General features: G+C 48.2%; 9 protein-coding genes across 9 annotated transcripts; all 9 read left to right on the forward strand.

Moving 5' to 3' along the window:
* Nucleotides 1-154: 154 nt before the first annotated feature.
* On the forward strand, nt 155-1,200 carry LOC126779689 (histone H2A). Its single transcript, XM_050503849.1, has one exon. It carries the CDS (start codon nt 444-446, stop codon nt 816-818), a length of 375 nt encoding a protein of 124 aa, XP_050359806.1. The 5' UTR covers nt 155-443; the 3' UTR covers nt 819-1,200.
* Nucleotides 1,201-1,464: 264 nt separating this feature from the next.
* LOC126779692 (histone H2B) lies at nt 1,465-2,122 on the forward strand. The gene has a single exon (XM_050503853.1). It carries the CDS (start codon nt 1,704-1,706, stop codon nt 2,076-2,078), a length of 375 nt encoding a protein of 124 aa, XP_050359810.1. The 5' UTR covers nt 1,465-1,703; the 3' UTR covers nt 2,079-2,122.
* A 452-nt stretch (nt 2,123-2,574) lies between these two features.
* Nucleotides 2,575-3,495, forward strand: LOC126779677 (histone H3). Its single transcript, XM_050503837.1, has one exon. It carries the CDS (start codon nt 2,849-2,851, stop codon nt 3,257-3,259), a length of 411 nt encoding a protein of 136 aa, XP_050359794.1. The 5' UTR covers nt 2,575-2,848; the 3' UTR covers nt 3,260-3,495.
* A 2,137-nt stretch (nt 3,496-5,632) lies between these two features.
* Nucleotides 5,633-6,717, forward strand: LOC126779627 (histone H1-like). The gene has a single exon (XM_050503777.1). It carries the CDS (start codon nt 5,728-5,730, stop codon nt 6,547-6,549), a length of 822 nt encoding a protein of 273 aa, XP_050359734.1. The 5' UTR covers nt 5,633-5,727; the 3' UTR covers nt 6,550-6,717.
* A 639-nt stretch (nt 6,718-7,356) lies between these two features.
* On the forward strand, nt 7,357-8,379 carry LOC126779687 (histone H2A). Its single transcript, XM_050503848.1, has one exon. The coding sequence runs from the start codon at nt 7,641-7,643 to the stop codon at nt 8,013-8,015; it is 375 nt and encodes a 124-aa protein (XP_050359805.1). The 5' UTR covers nt 7,357-7,640; the 3' UTR covers nt 8,016-8,379.
* A 282-nt stretch (nt 8,380-8,661) lies between these two features.
* Nucleotides 8,662-9,319, forward strand: LOC126779690 (histone H2B). The gene has a single exon (XM_050503850.1). The coding sequence runs from the start codon at nt 8,901-8,903 to the stop codon at nt 9,273-9,275; it is 375 nt and encodes a 124-aa protein (XP_050359807.1). The 5' UTR covers nt 8,662-8,900; the 3' UTR covers nt 9,276-9,319.
* Nucleotides 9,320-18,134: 8,815 nt separating this feature from the next.
* On the forward strand, nt 18,135-19,182 carry LOC126779625 (histone H1-like). The gene has a single exon (XM_050503774.1). The coding sequence runs from the start codon at nt 18,249-18,251 to the stop codon at nt 19,068-19,070; it is 822 nt and encodes a 273-aa protein (XP_050359731.1). The 5' UTR covers nt 18,135-18,248; the 3' UTR covers nt 19,071-19,182.
* A 728-nt stretch (nt 19,183-19,910) lies between these two features.
* On the forward strand, nt 19,911-20,917 carry LOC126779686 (histone H2A). The gene has a single exon (XM_050503847.1). It carries the CDS (start codon nt 20,161-20,163, stop codon nt 20,533-20,535), a length of 375 nt encoding a protein of 124 aa, XP_050359804.1. The 5' UTR covers nt 19,911-20,160; the 3' UTR covers nt 20,536-20,917.
* A 264-nt stretch (nt 20,918-21,181) lies between these two features.
* On the forward strand, nt 21,182-21,838 carry LOC126779693 (histone H2B). Its single transcript, XM_050503854.1, has one exon. The coding sequence runs from the start codon at nt 21,421-21,423 to the stop codon at nt 21,793-21,795; it is 375 nt and encodes a 124-aa protein (XP_050359811.1). The 5' UTR covers nt 21,182-21,420; the 3' UTR covers nt 21,796-21,838.
* The last annotated feature ends 237 nt before the right edge of the window (nt 21,839-22,075 follow it).

Consider the following 22,075-nt stretch of genomic DNA (forward strand, 5'->3'; position numbering starts at 1 on the left):
CCCCGCCCGACTGCCCGAATTTATAACGTAACGTAACGTAACGTAACGAACGACGACGACAGATTTGAAAAAAAAAAAAAAAAAAAAAAAGTAAATATTACAAATAAACATTATTATTAATTAATAAATATATTATTATACGCGCAGTTTACAGTATTAATAATCATTATTAATAAATTATTATTATTATTATACGCGCAGTTTACAGTAAATTCGCGAATGAAAAAAAAAAAAAAAAAAATATCGAACGCTCCGCGATCATCGCTCAGTCAAAAGTCACCTCGATACGTCCGTGCAGATAGACGCGACGCCGTTCCGAGTATATAAAGGCGTTCGACAAATACGATACGAAGTCATTATTCACCGCACAGGCGAGCCGTACGCACGCGTATCGATCCGCGTTTCGTTCGTTATACATTTTAATAAAAACTATCTCTGTCGACATGTCCGGTCGCGGTAAAGGAGGCAAAGTCAAGGGGAAGGCAAAGTCACGTTCCAACCGTGCCGGTCTTCAGTTTCCCGTCGGACGTATACACAGACTGCTGAGGAAGGGTAACTACGCGGAGCGCGTCGGTGCCGGTGCACCGGTATACCTCGCGGCCGTCATGGAATACCTCGCCGCCGAAGTTCTCGAGTTGGCCGGCAACGCTGCCCGCGACAACAAGAAGACTAGGATTATACCGAGACATCTTCAGTTGGCGATCCGTAACGACGAGGAGCTTAACAAGTTACTCTCGGGCGTGACGATCGCACAAGGCGGCGTCCTCCCCAACATCCAAGCCGTTCTGCTGCCCAAGAAGACCGAGAAGAAGGCATAAACTGACGGTGGCTGTGCGCGACAATCGTTCGTTAGACGATGTCTCTGTCCGTCTTCGTCGTCGTCTTTTCATCGATTCGATGATGATGATGATGATGATGATGATTATGATGAAACTATATAATCATATACCACCACCACCACGTGTATCGTGCGTGATACGACGTACGGACGACGGACGTACGAACGACATCGTCCAATCATGATCATTTACAAAAAGGCCCTTTTCAGGGCCACAAAATATATCGTATGTGCAAAATTAAAATGAGGTTTCATAAACGATTTCGACGTCCCGACATATCTTAGATTTATAATATATATTAACTTAGTACTAGACGTTCTCGTTATATCGAAGAAGATGTTTATAATATAGATGTATATAATATATAGTCTCCCTTATTAGTTTTAATTAAAATAATAATAATAAGAGTAATAATCGAACGTATTAATCATTTGAATTATTAATATTATTATTATTATTATTATTATATCAATAGGTAAACTATAATAAGAATAAACGATTCGTATCGAGATCGGAACGGAACGACGGACGATAGAGGGTGTCGAGGTCGAGGGGGGAGGGGGCGGGGGTGTTTGTGGCGGTGTCGTTGTGAAGGGAGGATGGAGTATTTCGTTTAGTATAAGAACCGAATAACCTTTTCCCCTCTCCGGCACCCCGCACTGTGCTCGTTTCCTATTGGTCGATAACGTTCTGCGTCTATACGGCACACCGTACGAGAGAGCGCGATGTGCTTAAAATAAAAATCGCTCGAATGTTTCATCGCATATTCTCTTGCGCTTCCGTGCGGTGCGCACGTGTATATATATACATATATACTGTTGTTTATTATCAGAACTGTGAATTTTTATAATCATCGTCATCATCATGCCGCCCAAGACTAGCGGAAAGGCCGCCAAGAAATCGGGCAAAGCTCAGAAGAATATCTCCAAATCGGATAAGAAGAAGAAGAAGCATAAGAGGAAGGAGAGCTACGCCATCTACATTTACAAAGTACTGAAACAGGTTCATCCCGACACCGGTATCTCGAGTAAGGCCATGTCGATCATGAACTCGTTCGTGAACGACATCTTCGAGCGCATCGCCGCCGAGGCTTCTCGTCTCGCTCACTACAACAAGCGATCGACGATCACATCGAGGGAGGTACAGACGTCGGTGAGGCTGCTTCTACCCGGCGAGCTCGCCAAGCACGCCGTGAGCGAAGGCACTAAGGCCGTAACGAAGTACACGAGCTCTAAGTAAACGAAGTAGTCGCCACTTTCGACGGTTCGACGGACGACGAAGTTCGCGCGCGCGTTTGTGTGTGTGTGTGTGTCCATCGCTTCACATCATAGTAGATCGACAAGATGGCTCATATTATACGCCGCCGCCTCCTCCTCCTCCTCCTCCTCCGCCGCCGCCGTCGTTTCGATCGTCGTTTTCGATGTGCATTCGCATGACGATTACGCTACGATTTATTGAGAAAAAAAGGCCCTTTTCAGGGCCACAAAGAGTTTCGATGAACATATATAACATATACAGTTTCAAACGATTCAGTCGTCACGTTACGTCACGTCACCGACACCATCAACAACAACAACACCACAACCACAAACATACTCGTATATCACCCCGCCCATATTCATTTATTTATTATCTTTGATAGATAGACATATATATTTTAAACTCTTTTTATATTTTATATGTAATTATTATTATATTCGTTTATTTATTATAATAATCATCATCATGGTAGGTCGGTAAGCGTGAACGTACGAGAGGGACATCGTAGCTTAGAGAAAGAGATAGCGATACGTCATTATCGCTGCACCTCCATACGAGCACACCGTACTGCGCGTAGTAGTTACCGGTATAAAAGGAGACACCCGGCCCGTAAATTTTCATTCAGTCTCTGACGTTCATCTCGAGCGGACTCTACTGCTGCTACTACTACTACTACAACTACAACTACAACTACAACTACCACTCTCTAGTTTTCGTGTTTAGTGTTACGTGTTTCGTGTCTCGTGAAGATGGCTCGTACCAAACAGACGGCCCGAAAATCAACCGGCGGTAAGGCGCCGCGGAAGCAACTCGCCACCAAGGCCGCTCGTAAGAGCGCTCCGGCCACGGGAGGTGTGAAGAAACCTCATCGTTACAGACCCGGTACGGTCGCTCTTCGTGAAATACGTCGCTATCAGAAGAGTACGGAACTTTTGATACGCAAGCTGCCGTTCCAGCGTCTTGTCCGTGAGATCGCACAAGACTTCAAGACGGATCTACGTTTCCAGAGTTCGGCCGTTATGGCGTTACAGGAAGCTAGCGAGGCTTACCTCGTCGGTCTATTCGAAGACACGAACCTGTGCGCTATCCACGCCAAGCGTGTAACGATCATGCCCAAGGATATTCAATTGGCGCGTAGGATCCGAGGAGAACGTGCTTAATTACGTGACGTCGTCGATTGCATACTACTGCGTGTGTTTATAATAATAATAAATATACGTAGTAGTAGTATTTGCAAAATATAATTATCAAAAAGGCCCTTTTCAGGGCCGCATATATATATCTGAAAACGAAAAAAAAAAAAATGTTTGTTTCATACGTTCAATCACGTCACGAAATATTATTACAAATTTTAACATAATTCACGAGATCACGTCGAACACGCTATAATAAATATATATATATATATATATATATATAGTGATTTCAAAACAATATAATACATATAGACAAAACAATATAGAATCAGATAAAGATTTATCTTTTTTTTTAGTAGTAGTAGTAGTAGTAGTAGTAGTAGTAATTGTTTGATATTAATAATATATCTCTGTCGATCTTTTTTTTCTTTATCAGGAATAAATAAATAAATAAAAATTGGAAAGCAAAATAAATCTTCAAAACGAAAACAACACCGGCAAAACCAAACTAAAAACTCTCCCCCCGCACCCGGACACCGTCCCTACCAAAGTCCGATCCGATATCGCCATCTCTTTTCTCTATCTCGCGCGCGCAGCGGCGAACGGCGTACGTAACGTCGTGCGTGTACCAGTCGAGTGACAGTATATATATAACGAAGCTCCTGAATAAAGCGCACGACACAACGTGATCGTCTTTAACCGACATCGGACGGACGCGCTCGGAGTTTTGAACGTTTCTCTCTGTTCTCTCAGTGTGAACCGAAGACGACAACAAGAAATATACAATGACCGGTCGCGGTAAAGGTGGAAAAGGTCTGGGGAAAGGTGGCGCGAAGAGACACAGGAAAGTGCTCCGTGATAACATCCAAGGTATCACGAAACCGGCCATCCGTCGTCTCGCACGCAGAGGTGGTGTGAAACGTATATCCGGTCTGATATACGAGGAGACTCGCGGTGTGCTCAAAGTGTTCCTCGAGAACGTCATCCGCGACGCCGTCACTTACACCGAGCACGCGAAGAGGAAGACCGTGACCGCCATGGACGTCGTGTACGCTCTGAAACGTCAGGGTCGTACTCTCTACGGTTTCGGCGGTTAAAATACTTTAAAAAAAAACAACAACAACAAAAACAAAAAAGGCCCTTTTCAGGGCCGCATATCGATCTGTTTATACATTACTTTATATGAAAATACTCGTTTCATTCGATCGATGACGTTAACGAAGAAAGGGGGTGGTATTCTGTGCGGTACAGATTTTATGTATATTATATGTAATATAATGTGTATAGTATAATTCTATGTATGCGCGTCGATCGACGAATACAGAAGAGTTAGTTATACCGGTTAGTTAGTTATACACACGTAACGATATATATAAAACTCGATTACTCATTTACCTTAATTACATTTACATTATTCGATGATTAAATATATTAATGATGATGAATGTTATTATTATTATTAATATTATTATTATTAAAACAAATTTAAATTCAATACATACATACATGTTATTGCCGTTTAATCGCTTAGTCGCTCTCTCTCTCTCTCTCTCTCTCTCTCTCCCTCTCTCTCCTTTGGGCTCTCCTCCTCTTCACGGCTACGGGCTCAAGCGTCAAGCTACGGGCCGCACACCGGCCGCCGCCGCCGCCGCCGACGACGACGACGACGACGACGACGACGACGACGACGCTGTTGTATCGCACGGTGACACGCGCTCGCTCGCTCGCACGCTCGCTCTTTCGAATCGTTGACCTGTAAGACAAACGATTGTTGTTATTGTTTATACTCTCTTTCGAAACTTCATTATTTATCATTATTTAATAGTTTATATTCTTTCAATATGATTCGCTTGGCAGAGTCCGTTTTCTCGCGCTTCGTACGCAGACTTGCATAGTAGTGTGTTTTACGAACGTCGACTTGGAACAAGCTAAAAATGTTGGTAAATTATTGAATAAGAGTTGTACTTTTACACAGTATCAGTCCGATATCTTCGCTTTCAATTTATCGATAGAACGAAACGTCTAAATCGATTTTAATAGAATAAAAATGACTTTTAAACGAGGCTCGAGGTACGCGTCTAGAACTATATCGAATTTAAACGCGAATCGTAATCATCGTCATCGTTACACGCGACGCGTTCGACTTTCGTATGAACGATAGGTTCATGAGGTATCGTTTCATATAATAGAACGTTTAAAAAATACTTTACTATGTATAAATATCGTATTCAAAAAGATACCTGTTAGTGAAAAGTTTTAAGCGTTCGTACGTGAAATTGTCTAGCGACATCGCGGTTCTCCTTACGGTATTGCTCGGACTCGACTCACTACTAGCGACCTCTCCGCGCTCTCTTATATATATAATATATCGAATCGAATATATATAGATTGAGGGTATTCTCGTGTTATATTCGAGTTGTGCTCGTGCAGTGTGTGTTCATAATATATATAAATAAATCAATCAAAAAAAAAAAAAAAAAAAAAATTAAAACATGGCCGACACAGCTGTAGCAACCGAAGCGCCAGCACCGGCGACCCCTGCGAAGAAACCCAAGGCGTCCGCGGTCGCCGCCGCCGGCGGTGGCGCCGCCGCCGCCAAGAAACCGAAAGCGAAACCTACTCACCCTAAAACGTCGGAAATGGTGAACAGCGCCATCAAAGAGTTGAAGGAACGTAGCGGTTCTTCGCTTCAGGCGATCAAGAAATACATCGCGGCTCAATACAAAGTCGATTCGGAAAAATTGGCTCCCTTCATCAGAAAGTATCTGAAGAGCGCCGTAGAATCGGGCGCGCTCATACAGACCAAGGGCAAGGGCGCATCGGGTTCGTTCAAGCTGGAATCGAAAACGTCGGCTTCGAAGAAACCCGCGGGCTCCGGAGCGGGAAGCGGGTCCGGCGGCGGCGGTGGCGGCGGAGGCGGCGGCAAGGCCGCGTCCTCGGCGGCTTCGGGTAAATCGAAGAAGGCCACGTCCGCTCCGGTCGGCGGCGGCAAGGGCGGCGGCGCCGCGGGCAAGAAAGCGGCCGCCGGCGGTGCTTCGTCCGGCACGGCGGCGTCTTCGCCGTCCAAATCTAAGGCGAAGGCTACGATTAAGGACAAAAAAGCGGCAGCGGCTAAAAAGAAACCGGCCGCCGCCGCCGCCAAGAAGGCCGCCGCGGCCGCCGCTCCTTCGAAGGCGAAGGGTGCCGCGTCGAAGGCGAAGAAGAGTGCGAAGCCGCCGACCAAGAAACCTAAAGCACCGAAACCGAAGAAGGCAGCCGCCGCTGCACCGAAGTCGAAACCGGCGGCTAAGAAAGCGGCCGCCGCTAAAAAGTAAGTCCCCCGCCAGCAGCCGCCGCGGTGATAATGACGACGACATCGTTCAAAAGTGTTATCAACAACAACAACTACAACAACAACAACAACAACATCGACAACATACATTTGTCCCGTCCCACGACGACGACTGTGATGATGACGATGCAAGCGTGTGCGGCGCGTAAATCGCACGATAAAAAGCCCTTTTCAGGGCTAACACAAATTTCTTAAGAATCGAAAGAAAGAAAGAAGAAGAAGAAAAAAAAAAAAAAAAAAAGTTTCGAACGACACGACACGATACGATATACCCTCCTATCCCTCTCTATATAGTACATATACATTTATAGATCACCATCGTGTACTACGTACGAAAGGTTGATATAAGATAGATAAGGAAAATTATATTAAATAACTAAACATATTAATATTTACATACGAACAACACAAACTACACTATTCTTTAAATATTATAATGATAATATTCACGATACCGCTCTAGCCCTACCTTCTCTCTTCCTTTCTCTTACACTTTAATATAATATTTCGCTTTATTATTATTTCAAATAATCATTCGTTTTTCCATTCCATTCCATCGACGACGAACACCACCACAACCACCACCACCACCACCACGAATTCGCACTCACTCGATCACCGGAACCATCTCCCCCGCCCGACTGCCCGAATTTATAACGTAACGTAACGTAACGTAACGAACGACGACGACAGATTTGAAAAAAAAAAAAAAAAAAAAAAAGTAAATATTACAAATAAACATTATTATTAATTAATAAATATATTATTATACGCGCAGTTTACAGTATTAATAATCATTATTAATAAATTATTATTATTATTATACGCGCAGTTTACAGTAAATTCGCGAATGAAAAAAAAAAAAAAAAAAATATCGAACGCTCCGCGATCATCGCTCAGTCAAAAGTCACCTCGATACGTCCGTGCAGATAGACGCGACGCCGTTCCGAGTATATAAAGGCGTTCGACAAATACGATACGAAGTCATTATTCACCGCACAGGCGAGCCGTACGCACGCGTATCGATCCGCGTTTCGTTCGTTATACATTTTAATAAAAACTATCTCTGTCGACATGTCCGGTCGCGGTAAAGGAGGCAAAGTCAAGGGGAAGGCAAAGTCACGTTCCAACCGTGCCGGTCTTCAGTTTCCCGTCGGACGTATACACAGACTGCTGAGGAAGGGTAACTACGCGGAGCGCGTCGGTGCCGGTGCACCGGTATACCTCGCGGCCGTCATGGAATACCTCGCCGCCGAAGTTCTCGAGTTGGCCGGCAACGCTGCCCGCGACAACAAGAAGACTAGGATTATACCGAGACATCTTCAGTTGGCGATCCGTAACGACGAGGAGCTTAACAAGTTACTCTCGGGCGTGACGATCGCACAAGGCGGCGTCCTCCCCAACATCCAAGCCGTTCTGCTGCCCAAGAAGACCGAGAAGAAGGCATAAACTGACGGTGGCTGTGCGCGACAATCGTTCGTTAGACGATGTCTCTGTCCGTCTTCGTCGTCGTCTTTTCATCGATTCGATGATGATGATGATGATGATGATGATTATGATGAAACTATATAATCATATACCACCACCACCACGTGTATCGTGCGTGATACGACGTACGGACGACGGACGTACGAACGACATCGTCCAATCATGATCATTTACAAAAAGGCCCTTTTCAGGGCCACAAAATATATCGTATGTGCAAAATTAAAATGAGGTTTCATAAACGATTTCGACGTCCCGACATATCTTAGATTTATAATATATATTAACTTAGTACTAGACGTTCTCGTTATATCGAAGAAGATGTTTATAATATAGATGTATATAATATATAGTCTCCCTTATTAGTTTTAATTAAAATAATAATAATAAGAGTAATAATCGAACGTATTAATCATTTGAATTATTAATATTATTATTATTATTATTATTATATCAATAGGTAAACTATAATAAGAATAAACGATTCGTATCGAGATCGGAACGGAACGACGGACGATAGAGGGTGTCGAGGTCGAGGGGGGAGGGGGCGGGGGTGTTTGTGGCGGTGTCGTTGTGAAGGGAGGATGGAGTATTTCGTTTAGTATAAGAACCGAATAACCTTTTCCCCTCTCCGGCACCCCGCACTGTGCTCGTTTCCTATTGGTCGATAACGTTCTGCGTCTATACGGCACACCGTACGAGAGAGCGCGATGTGCTTAAAATAAAAATCGCTCGAATGTTTCATCGCATATTCTCTTGCGCTTCCGTGCGGTGCGCACGTGTATATATATACATATATACTGTTGTTTATTATCAGAACTGTGAATTTTTATAATCATCGTCATCATCATGCCGCCCAAGACTAGCGGAAAGGCCGCCAAGAAATCGGGCAAAGCTCAGAAGAATATCTCCAAATCGGATAAGAAGAAGAAGAAGCATAAGAGGAAGGAGAGCTACGCCATCTACATTTACAAAGTACTGAAACAGGTTCATCCCGACACCGGTATCTCGAGTAAGGCCATGTCGATCATGAACTCGTTCGTGAACGACATCTTCGAGCGCATCGCCGCCGAGGCTTCTCGTCTCGCTCACTACAACAAGCGATCGACGATCACATCGAGGGAGGTACAGACGTCGGTGAGGCTGCTTCTACCCGGCGAGCTCGCCAAGCACGCCGTGAGCGAAGGCACTAAGGCCGTAACGAAGTACACGAGCTCTAAGTAAACGAAGTAGTCGCCACTTTCGACGGTTCGACGGACGACGAAGTTCGCGCGCGCGTTTGTGTGTGTGTGTGTGTCCATCGCTTCACATCATAGTAGATCGACAAGATGGCTCATATTATACGCCGCCGCCTCCTCCTCCTCCTCCTCCTCCGCCGCCGCCGTCGTTTCGATCGTCGTTTTCGATGTGCATTCGCATGACGATTACGCTACGATTTATTGAGAAAAAAAGGCCCTTTTCAGGGCCACAAAGAGTTTCGATGAACATATATAACATATACAGTTTCAAACGATTCAGTCGTCACGTTACGTCACGTCACCGACACCATCAACAACAACAACACCACAACCACAAACATACTCGTATATCACCCCGCCCATATTCATTTATTTATTATCTTTGATAGATAGACATATATATTTTAAACTCTTTTTATATTTTATATGTAATTATTATTATATTCGTTTATTTATTATAATAATCATCATCATGGTAGGTCGGTAAGCGTGAACGTACGAGAGGGACATCGTAGCTTAGAGAAAGAGATAGCGATACGTCATTATCGCTGCACCTCCATACGAGCACACCGTACTGCGCGTAGTAGTTACCGGTATAAAAGGAGACACCCGGCCCGTAAATTTTCATTCAGTCTCTGACGTTCATCTCGAGCGGACTCTACTGCTGCTACTACTACTACTACAACTACAACTACAACTACAACTACCACTCTCTAGTTTTCGTGTTTAGTGTTACGTGTTTCGTGTCTCGTGAAGATGGCTCGTACCAAACAGACGGCCCGAAAATCAACCGGCGGTAAGGCGCCGCGGAAGCAACTCGCCACCAAGGCCGCTCGTAAGAGCGCTCCGGCCACGGGAGGTGTGAAGAAACCTCATCGTTACAGACCCGGTACGGTCGCTCTTCGTGAAATACGTCGCTATCAGAAGAGTACGGAACTTTTGATACGCAAGCTGCCGTTCCAGCGTCTTGTCCGTGAGATCGCACAAGACTTCAAGACGGATCTACGTTTCCAGAGTTCGGCCGTTATGGCGTTACAGGAAGCTAGCGAGGCTTACCTCGTCGGTCTATTCGAAGACACGAACCTGTGCGCTATCCACGCCAAGCGTGTAACGATCATGCCCAAGGATATTCAATTGGCGCGTAGGATCCGAGGAGAACGTGCTTAATTACGTGACGTCGTCGATTGCATACTACTGCGTGTGTTTATAATAATAATAAATATACGTAGTAGTAGTATTTGCAAAATATAATTATCAAAAAGGCCCTTTTCAGGGCCGCATATATATATCTGAAAACGAAAAAAAAAAAAATGTTTGTTTCATACGTTCAATCACGTCACGAAATATTATTACAAATTTTAACATAATTCACGAGATCACGTCGAACACGCTATAATAAATATATATATATATATATATATATATATATATATATAGTGATTTCAAAACAATATAATACATATAGACAAAACAATATAGAATCAGATAAAGATTTATCTTTTTTTTTAGTAGTAGTAGTAGTAGTAGTAGTAGTAGTAATTGTTTGATATTAATAATATATCTCTGTCGATCTTTTTTTTCTTTATCAGGAATAAATAAATAAATAAAAATTGGAAAGCAAAATAAATCTTCAAAACGAAAACAACACCGGCAAAACCAAACTAAAAACTCTCCCCCCGCACCCGGACACCGTCCCTACCAAAGTCCGATCCGATATCGCCATCTCTTTTCTCTATCTCGCGCGCGCAGCGGCGAACGGCGTACGTAACGTCGTGCGTGTACCAGTCGAGTGACAGTATATATATAACGAAGCTCCTGAATAAAGCGCACGACACAACGTGATCGTCTTTAACCGACATCGGACGGACGCGCTCGGAGTTTTGAACGTTTCTCTCTGTTCTCTCAGTGTGAACCGAAGACGACAACAAGAAATATACAATGACCGGTCGCGGTAAAGGTGGAAAAGGTCTGGGGAAAGGTGGCGCGAAGAGACACAGGAAAGTGCTCCGTGATAACATCCAAGGTATCACGAAACCGGCCATCCGTCGTCTCGCACGCAGAGGTGGTGTGAAACGTATATCCGGTCTGATATACGAGGAGACTCGCGGTGTGCTCAAAGTGTTCCTCGAGAACGTCATCCGCGACGCCGTCACTTACACCGAGCACGCGAAGAGGAAGACCGTGACCGCCATGGACGTCGTGTACGCTCTGAAACGTCAGGGTCGTACTCTCTACGGTTTCGGCGGTTAAAATACTTTAAAAAAAAACAACAACAACAAAAACAAAAAAGGCCCTTTTCAGGGCCGCATATCGATCTGTTTATACATTACTTTATATGAAAATACTCGTTTCATTCGATCGATGACGTTAACGAAGAAAGGGGGTGGTATTCTGTGCGGTACAGATTTTATGTATATTATATGTAATATAATGTGTATAGTATAATTCTATGTATGCGCGTCGATCGACGAATACAGAAGAGTTAGTTATACCGGTTAGTTAGTTATACACACGTAACGATATATATAAAACTCGATTACTCATTTACCTTAATTACATTTACATTATTCGATGATTAAATATATTAATGATGATGAATGTTATTATTATTATTAATATTATTATTATTAAAACAAATTTAAATTCAATACATACATACATGTTATTGCCGTTTAATCGCTTAGTCGCTCTCTCTCTCTCTCTCTCTCTCTCTCTCCCTCTCTCTCCTTTGGGCTCTCCTCCTCTTCACGGCTACGGGCTCAAGCGTCAAGCTACGGGCCGCACACCGGCCGCCGCCGCCGCCGCCGACGACGACGACGACGACGACGACGACGACGACGACGCTGTTGTATCGCACGGTGACACGCGCTCGCTCGCTCGCACGCTCGCTCTTTCGAATCGTTGACCTGTAAGACAAACGATTGTTGTTATTGTTTATACTCTCTTTCGAAACTTCATTATTTATCATTATTTAATAGTTTATATTCTTTCAATATGATTCGCTTGGCAGAGTCCGTTTTCTCGCGCTTCGTACGCAGACTTGCATAGTAGTGTGTTTTACGAACGTCGACTTGGAACAAGCTAAAAATGTTGGTAAATTATTGAATAAGAGTTGTACTTTTACACAGTATCAGTCCGATATCTTCGCTTTCAATTTATCGATAGAACGAAACGTCTAAATCGATTTTAATAGAATAAAAATGACTTTTAAACGAGGCTCGAGGTACGCGTCTAGAACTATATCGAATTTAAACGCGAATCGTAATCATCGTCATCGTTACACGCGACGCGTTCGACTTTCGTATGAACGATAGGTTCATGAGGTATCGTTTCATATAATAGAACGTTTAAAAAATACTTTACTATGTATAAATATCGTATTCAAAAAGATACCTGTTAGTGAAAAGTTTTAAGCGTTCGTACGTGAAATTGTCTAGCGACATCGCGGTTCTCCTTACGGTATTGCTCGGACTCGACTCACTACTAGCGACCTCTCCGCGCTCTCTTATATATATAATATATCGAATCGAATATATATATCGAGGGTATTCTCTGAATATTCTCATATTGTGTTCGGTGAGATTGTTGTATATGTGAGACGTGCCATCTCTCCGATCGAACATTCCCCGCTCCCCGCAACGACCCCCTCCGGTGCCAGTTGTACTCGCCGCGTCCTCCGACGTCGGCTTGAGGAAACGGCCGGTGCTAGTTGCCAGGAGTCTGCCTGCTCAAGTGAAGAGAAGCGCACGAATAGATCCTGCACTTTTTTGATTATCAAAAAATCCTGCAGGATCAACGAAATCAAGGAAAGCTGAAGAATAGAGATACCGGTGTGCACGGACCGAACTTCCGCTCGCGGGCGCTTAGCTGGGCCTCCCCTAGGGGTCTCACCTGGCTTGGTTGCACGCGCCGAGGTCGTGGTGCCCGTGCATACACTCAAGAGCAGCAATCCGACACCACCATCATGTCTGAAGGGGGGGAGCCCCCCCCCTTAGACCAACGCAAGCGTGGCCGAGGCAGGTCCGGCATCGCGCGGTCAGTTGTTCGAAGAGACATCTTCGACAACTCGACCGTGCCTGTCGCCCTCACCCCCGCCGCCGCCCCGCGTATACGCATTATACATGCTGAAACCGGTGGAGAGGACGTCCACCGGGCTGCTGAAGCAGACTTCGCCGTCACTGTAGCTGAGTCTACAGCAGGCGCGGAAGGAGCCAAGCGCCCGAGACCGGACTCTTCGCCGGAGTCCATGGAAGGGGAGGACAAGCGCCCCAAGACCGATGCTTCCACTGCATCACCGCCGTACGGATCGCCGCAGGATTCGGCATCCTCATCGCGCGCGGCATCGCCTACAACGGGCGAAGCAAGCGGAAAAGGACGGCCAAAAGAGTTACCACCGCCGCGATCCCCCTCCCCAATGGAGGGGGGGTCGCAAGACACCTGGCCGCGTGACTCGACGAGCTACGCGGCACTGCCATCGACGGTCGAGGAGAGGACAGCCTCCCGTCCCACTTCACCGCAACCGGGGCCGTCAGGGGTCTCCTATGCGGCGGCCGCTGCCGCTCCAGCGTCGCCCAGGAGTCGGGCCCCCGCACCGGTACCTGCCCCAAGAACGGCGCCTCGTTCCAGCTACCCACCGATTACGGCGGAACGCTTACCTAACTGGACGAGGCACTTCGAGGTGCTAAAAAGCAAGCTTGGACACGCCCCGAACGCACGCCCTTTGGGAAAGGGAGTGCGCTTCCTGCCCGGATCCGCGGAGGAGTTCCGGGTCATCCAGCGCCATCTGACTGAGGCTATGAACCAGGATAAGACTATATCCTGGTTCTGCTATAGCCCAGCCGCGGAACTGCCAACCAAGGTGGCCATTAGGGGGCTACCACTCGACACACCCCCGGAAGAGGTGATCGCCGCCCTGCGCAGTTTAGGGTTCCCTGCGCAGAGCGCGAAGGCGATTCCAGGCGGAAGAGGTCGACATGGGTGCACCTATTTCGTCCAGCTGGTGCACCTGAAGGAGCAGGAGCTCAGGTCACTATACAAGACTACTGAGCTCCTGTGCATGCCCGGCCTGCTGATTGAAGCCTGGAGAGGCGCGAAGAGCCCGCCTCAATGTCACCGCTGCCAGGCATTTGGCCACTCCTCGGCCAATTGCCATAGGCAACAAAAGTGTGTTCGCTGCGCCGGCGAACACCTGGCACGGGACTGCCCGAGACCTCTTTCGGAACCACCGACGTGCGCAAACTGCGCTAAGGCGCATACTGCAAAGGACCGGAGGTGCCCGGTCTTTAAGAAAGAAGCACGAAGGAGGGGCATTAACGTGCCCGCCCCTCACCCGAACGGACCGAGAGCACAGCCAAAGGGGGACAGGGAGCGTGTCCCCCCGGTAGCACCTAAGCAGGTGGTCGGTCGCCCTATCGTCGCAGAACCTAAAGCGACGATAGTAGTCGACCAGCGAACCAAGCAGCCACCCCCTGCGAAGAAAGCCACGGAGGTGCGAGCCAAGCTTGCGCCCCCAACAACTTTGGCGCCTCCAGCCAACCAGCCGACGGCCAGGGACCAGCCTATAAAGGTGCCTAACAAAAAGAAGAGAAGAAAGAGGGCAGCTAGGCCTCCCAGGACTGAGCCTGCGGCGGCATCGACGCCGCAGCCCAGGAAGGCAGCGACGGAGCCAAAGTCCGCTCCGGCTGCCGCCACGCGTCCGGTGGTGAGGCAAGAAGTGCCTCCCCCTGCGCAGATGACTACCTCGGCCAGTGCGAAAGGCCTGGACACCACCATCATCGTCCGGGTCTTCATGGAGGCACTGACGGCAATCCTGGTCGCCTATACACAGGGCCAGGACATAATACCTGCCATCTCAGCTGGAATAGCCGCTCTTGCGAAGCTCAATTCCAGCTGAGAATACTATACTGGAACCCAGGTGGCATACGTGGCCATATCCGGGAGCTGACCCTACTCGCCCAGTCGCAGGATATTCACGTAATCCTCCTGGGCGAGACGAAGCTCTCGGCTGAGATCGAGCTCCGAATCCCGAATTTCTTCGTGTATCGGCGAGATGAAGTCTCTCCCCGGGGCTGCCCATTCAGAGGAACTGCAGCCCTGGTGAGGAGGGATATCATACACGAAGAACTTGCACATGCACCTTTTGTGAGCCTACGTACGCAGGGGGTGCGTGTGCATGCTGGTGAGACGGAGCTGCTGCTGTATGCCGCCTACAAGCCACCCGGACAGGTTTTCTGCAGCACCGATGTCCAATCGCTTATCGACTCGCCGATGCCTACACTGATCGTGGGTGATCTGAACGCGAAGCACCACGCTTGGGGCTCGCGCGTCATCACCCAGGCGGGTAGGCACCTGCTTGAGGATAGCGAACGACAGGGTTACGGTGTGTTGGGTCCAGGAGCGCCGACCCACATACCGACTAACCCTTCGTACCAGCCGGACGTCCTGGACATCGTGCTGCACCACCGACTAGACGCACCCATCGATGTTGAGGTGAATTACGACCTCAACACACAGCACCTGCCGATTGTGGTCACAATCGCCCTCCAGCGCGACTTTACAGTGCCCCGCTCCCCTCGTTTGCGGGTCGACTGGGGGCGCTACTCCTCAGAGCTCTCGGAGTTTGAGCTCACGGTCCCGATCGCGACGACTGAAGATGTGGAAGGAGCTGCTTCTAAAATTTCTGAGGCGATCCAGAAAGCCAGAGAAGCAGCCACCTCTCAAGGAAGCACACCGAGAAGTCGTCAGGACCAGCTGCCGAGCTCGCTCCGAGTGAAGCTGAGGAAGAAACGAGTTCTTCGCCGACTGTGGGCGCGAACGCGCTGCCCGAGGGTGAAGCGTGACCTCAATAGGATTGCAGAGGAAGTGTCGCGTGCGCTCGTGGCTCTCGAGGATGACTACTGGGAGGCCACCATCGATCGAGCATCCGAGCACGACACTACGTTGTACCACCTCTGCAAACAGCTTACCGGACATGACTCGCCTGTTTACCCGCTCCTAGATCGAGCGGGTAACAGAAGATATTCCGCCAGCGACAGAGCAGAGATCCTGGCGGAACATTTGGAGGGTCAATTCACCCCCAATCCACCGGACTTATCAAGAATCGATGTCGTCCATCATCACGCGGCGATCCAGAGGCAAGTGGAGGTATTCCTGTCGGCCCCAATCCCGCCGCTCCAGGGAGACGATTATATCTCTCTGTCCGAGCTGCGGAAGGCCGTCTTCCGATTACCGAAGAGGAAGGCGCCAGGCCCCGACGGAATTACCAACGCCGCGTTGATGCAGCTACCCAACAACTGCCTCGTAGCGCTCGCGAGTGCTTTTAACGGAATACTCCGGACCGGACACTTCCCCGAGGCGTGGAAGAGAGGGAAGGTTATCGCCCTCCCTAAACCCGGGAAGGATCGTCGCCTCCCGGCAAGCTATCGGCCTATCACGCTACTCTCGCACATCGCCAAGCTGTTCGAGCGTCTGTTGCTGCGGAGACTCGCGCCTCACCTGCCCCTGCGCGAGGAGCAGTTCGGATTCCGCAGCGACCATTCAACGACGCTCCAGCTGGCGAGAGTTCTTAGCCACTTAGCCAGTGAGCGAAACAGAGGGCATCCCACCGTCGGGGTCTTTCTCGACATGGAGAAGGCCTTCGACCGGGTGTGGCATGCCGGACTCCTGGCTAAGCTCTTGAACACCTCGGCGCCTCTCGCGTATGTGCGAGTAGTGGCGTCGTTTTTGGAAGGCCGAAGCTTCTATGTCTCGGTGGAAGGCGCGGACTCTCAGCCGCGCCCCATTCGAGCCGGAGTACCCCAGGGTAGCTGCCTGTCACCGCGTCTATACGCGGTGTACACGGACGACATCCCTACCCTCCGCGACCATCTGCGTGAGGGTGAAGAGGATGTGTTGCTGGCCCTGTACGCGGACGACAGCGCATTCTTTTCGTCGTCCTACCACCAGATCGTCGCAATAAATAAGATGCAACGAGTGTTGGATCTGATACCGGATTGGCTAGACAAGTGGAGGATGGCTGTCAACGTCGATAAGACGGCCGCTCTGCTTGTCGGTGCTGACAAGCCGATGCGTCGGCTCACCCTTCGAGGCCAGGACGTGGGATGGCAGACCTCAGTCTGCTACCTGGGGTGTCACTTGGACCGCAGGCTGCGCATGATACCCACCGTTAACAAGGTGGTGAGTCATGCCGCGGCTGCCCGGTCTAAGCTGCACACCCTCTTCACGTCGCGGCTTCCATTAAAGACCAGACTGAGGGTCTACGGTGCCTACGTCCGCTCGCGCCTGACGTATGCGGCCCCCGCCTGGTACGCACTCTGCTCAGCGTACCAGAAGCGGAGGATTCAGATCCAACAGAACCGATGCCTACGCTTGATTGTAGGAGCTCCGAGGTACGTCAGAAATGATGTCATCCATAGAGACACCAGGACGCCCACCGTGGAGGAGTTCGTCCGCAAGCTCGCTCGCTCGCTATTTGCTAAGGCAGATAGCAGTGCGAGCGTACACCTCCACGGTATAGCACCACTTCATGCCAGACCACCTGAGGGGCGTCCGTTACCTCGTGAGCTCCTATTGTCGCCGACCATCAGCGCCGATGCAGGCATCGGTGAAGAGGAAGACGACGATCTGGAGACGCGGTAGGACGACATAACCAGTGAACAACCAACCAACCATTGAAGAAAGATAGCCATTGGGTCACAACGACCCTGGCCCTATGGGCCTAAAAGAATCGACACGACGGTCGAACCGTCGGGGAGGACCATCCCGGGTAGGGGGGGCAACCCCGAGGCCCGTACCCAGACTGGCCTAGGCCAGCCAGGAGGACCATTGATTGATTAATATATCGAATCGAATATATATAGATTGAGGGTATTCTCGTGTTATATTCGAGTTGTGCTCGTGCAGTGTGTGTTCATAATATATATAAATAAATCAATCAAAAAAAAAAAAAAAAAATTAAAACATGGCCGACACAGCTGTAGCAACCGAAGCGCCAGCACCGGCGACCCCTGCGAAGAAACCCAAGGCGTCCGCGGTCGCCGCCGCCGGCGGTGGCGCCGCCGCCGCCAAGAAACCGAAAGCGAAACCTACTCACCCTAAAACGTCGGAAATGGTGAACAGCGCCATCAAAGAGTTGAAGGAACGTAGCGGTTCTTCGCTTCAGGCGATCAAGAAATACATCGCGGCTCAATACAAAGTCGATTCGGAAAAATTGGCTCCCTTCATCAGAAAGTATCTGAAGAGCGCCGTAGAATCGGGCGCGCTCATACAGACCAAGGGCAAGGGCGCATCGGGTTCGTTCAAGCTGGAATCGAAAACGTCGGCTTCGAAGAAACCCGCGGGCTCCGGAGCGGGAAGCGGGTCCGGCGGCGGCGGTGGCGGCGGAGGCGGCGGCAAGGCCGCGTCCTCGGCGGCTTCGGGTAAATCGAAGAAGGCCACGTCCGCTCCGGTCGGCGGCGGCAAGGGCGGCGGCGCCGCGGGCAAGAAAGCGGCCGCCGGCGGTGCTTCGTCCGGCACGGCGGCGTCTTCGCCGTCCAAATCTAAGGCGAAGGCTACGATTAAGGACAAAAAAGCGGCAGCGGCTAAAAAGAAACCGGCCGCCGCCGCCGCCAAGAAGGCCGCCGCGGCCGCCGCTCCTTCGAAGGCGAAGGGTGCCGCGTCGAAGGCGAAGAAGAGTGCGAAGCCGCCGACCAAGAAACCTAAAGCACCGAAACCGAAGAAGGCAGCCGCCGCTGCACCGAAGTCGAAACCGGCGGCTAAGAAAGCGGCCGCCGCTAAAAAGTAAGTCCCCCGCCAGCAGCCGCCGCGGTGATAATGACGACGACATCGTTCAAAAGTGTTATCAACAACAACAACAACTACAACAACAACAACAACATCGACAACATACATTTGTCCCGTCCCACGACGACGACTGTGATGATGACGATGCAAGCGTGTGCGGCGCGTAAATCGCACGATAAAAAGCCCTTTTCAGGGCTAACACAAATTTCTTAAGAATCGAAAGAAAGAAAGAAGAAGAAGAAAAAAAAAAAAAAAAAAAGTTTCGAACGACACGACACGATACGATATACCCTCCTATCCCTCTCTATATAGTACATATACATTTATAGATCACCATCGTGTACTACGTACGAAAGGTTGATATAAGATAGATAAGGAAAATTATATTAAATAACTAAACATATTAATATTTACATACGAACAACACAAACTACACTATTCTTTAAATATTATAATGATAATATTCACGATACCGCTCTAGCCCTACCTTCTCTCTTCCTTTCTCTTACACTTTAATATAATATTTCGCTTTATTATTATTTCAAATAATCATTCGTTTTTCCATTCCATTCCATCGACGACGAACACCACCACAACCACCACCACCACCACCACGAATTCGCACTCACTCGATCACCGGAACCATCTCCCCCGCCCGACTGCCCGAATTTATAACGTAACGTAACGTAACGTAACGAACGACGACGACAGATTTGAAAAAAAAAAAAAAAAAAAAAAAGTAAATATTACAAATAAACATTATTATTAATTAATAAATATATTATTATACGCGCAGTTTACAGTATTAATAATCATTATTAATAAATTATTATTATTATTATACGCGCAGTTTACAGTAAATTCGCGAATAAAAAAAAAAAAAAAAAAATATCGAACGCTCCGCGATCATCGCTCAGTCAAAAGTCACCTCGATACGTCCGTGCAGATAGACGCGACGCCGTTCCGAGTATATAAAGGCGTTCGACAAATACGATACGAAGTCATTATTCACCGCACAGGCGAGCCGTACGCACGCGTATCGATCCGCGTTTCGTTCGTTATACATTTTAATAAAAACTATCTCTGTCGACATGTCCGGTCGCGGTAAAGGAGGCAAAGTCAAGGGGAAGGCAAAGTCACGTTCCAACCGTGCCGGTCTTCAGTTTCCCGTCGGACGTATACACAGACTGCTGAGGAAGGGTAACTACGCGGAGCGCGTCGGTGCCGGTGCACCGGTATACCTCGCGGCCGTCATGGAATACCTCGCCGCCGAAGTTCTCGAGTTGGCCGGCAACGCTGCCCGCGACAACAAGAAGACTAGGATTATACCGAGACATCTTCAGTTGGCGATCCGTAACGACGAGGAGCTTAACAAGTTACTCTCGGGCGTGACGATCGCACAAGGCGGCGTCCTCCCCAACATCCAAGCCGTTCTGCTGCCCAAGAAGACCGAGAAGAAGGCATAAACTGACGGTGGCTGTGCGCGACAATCGTTCGTTAGACGATGTCTCTGTCCGTCTTCGTCGTCGTCTTTTCATCGATTCGATGATGATGATGATGATGATGATGATTATGATGAAACTATATAATCATATACCACCACCACCACGTGTATCGTGCGTGATACGACGTACGGACGACGGACGTACGAACGACATCGTCCAATCATGATCATTTACAAAAAGGCCCTTTTCAGGGCCACAAAATATATCGTATGTGCAAAATTAAAATGAGGTTTCATAAACGATTTCGACGTCCCGACATATCTTAGATTTATAATATATATTAACTTAGTACTAGACGTTCTCGTTATATCGAAGAAGATGTTTATAATATAGATGTATATAATATATAGTCTCCCTTATTAGTTTTAATTAAAATAATAATAATAAGAGTAATAATCGAACGTATTAATCATTTGAATTATTAATATTATTATTATTATTATTATTATATCAATAGGTAAACTATAATAAGAATAAACGATTCGTATCGAGATCGGAACGGAACGACGGACGATAGAGGGTGTCGAGGTCGGGGGGGGAGGGGGCGGGGGTGTTTGTGGCGGTGTCGTTGTGAAGGGAGGATGGAGTATTTCGTTTAGTATAAGAACCGAATAACCTTTTCCCCTCTCCGGCACCCCGCACTGTGCTCGTTTCCTATTGGTCGATAACGTTCTGCGTCTATACGGCACACCGTACGAGAGAGCGCGATGTGCTTAAAATAAAAATCGCTCGAATGTTTCATCGCATATTCTCTTGCGCTTCCGTGCGGTGCGCACGTGTATATATATACATATATACTGTTGTTTATTATCAGAACTGTGAATTTTTATAATCATCGTCATCATCATGCCGCCCAAGACTAGCGGAAAGGCCGCCAAGAAATCGGGCAAAGCTCAGAAGAATATCTCCAAATCGGATAAGAAGAAGAAGAAGCATAAGAGGAAGGAGAGCTACGCCATCTACATTTACAAAGTACTGAAACAGGTTCATCCCGACACCGGTATCTCGAGTAAGGCCATGTCGATCATGAACTCGTTCGTGAACGACATCTTCGAGCGCATCGCCGCCGAGGCTTCTCGTCTCGCTCACTACAACAAGCGATCGACGATCACATCGAGGGAGGTACAGACGTCGGTGAGGCTGCTTCTACCCGGCGAGCTCGCCAAGCACGCCGTGAGCGAAGGCACTAAGGCCGTAACGAAGTACACGAGCTCTAAGTAAACGAAGTAGTCGCCACTTTCGACGGTTCGACGGACGACGAAGTTCGCGCGCGCGTTTGTGTGTGTGTGTGTGTCCATCGCTTCACATCATAGTAGATCGACAAGATGGCTCATATTATACGCCGCCGCCTCCTCCTCCTCCTCCTCCTCCGCCGCCGCCGTCGTTTCGATCGTCGTTTTCGATGTGCATTCGCATGACGATTACGCTACGATTTATTGAGAAAAAAAGGCCCTTTTCAGGGCCACAAAGAGTTTCGATGAACATATATAACATATACAGT

This window comes from Nymphalis io, chromosome 29 (genome assembly GCF_905147045.1).
Source record: "Nymphalis io chromosome 29, ilAglIoxx1.1, whole genome shotgun sequence".
NCBI lineage: Eukaryota > Metazoa > Arthropoda > Insecta > Lepidoptera > Nymphalidae > Nymphalis > Nymphalis io.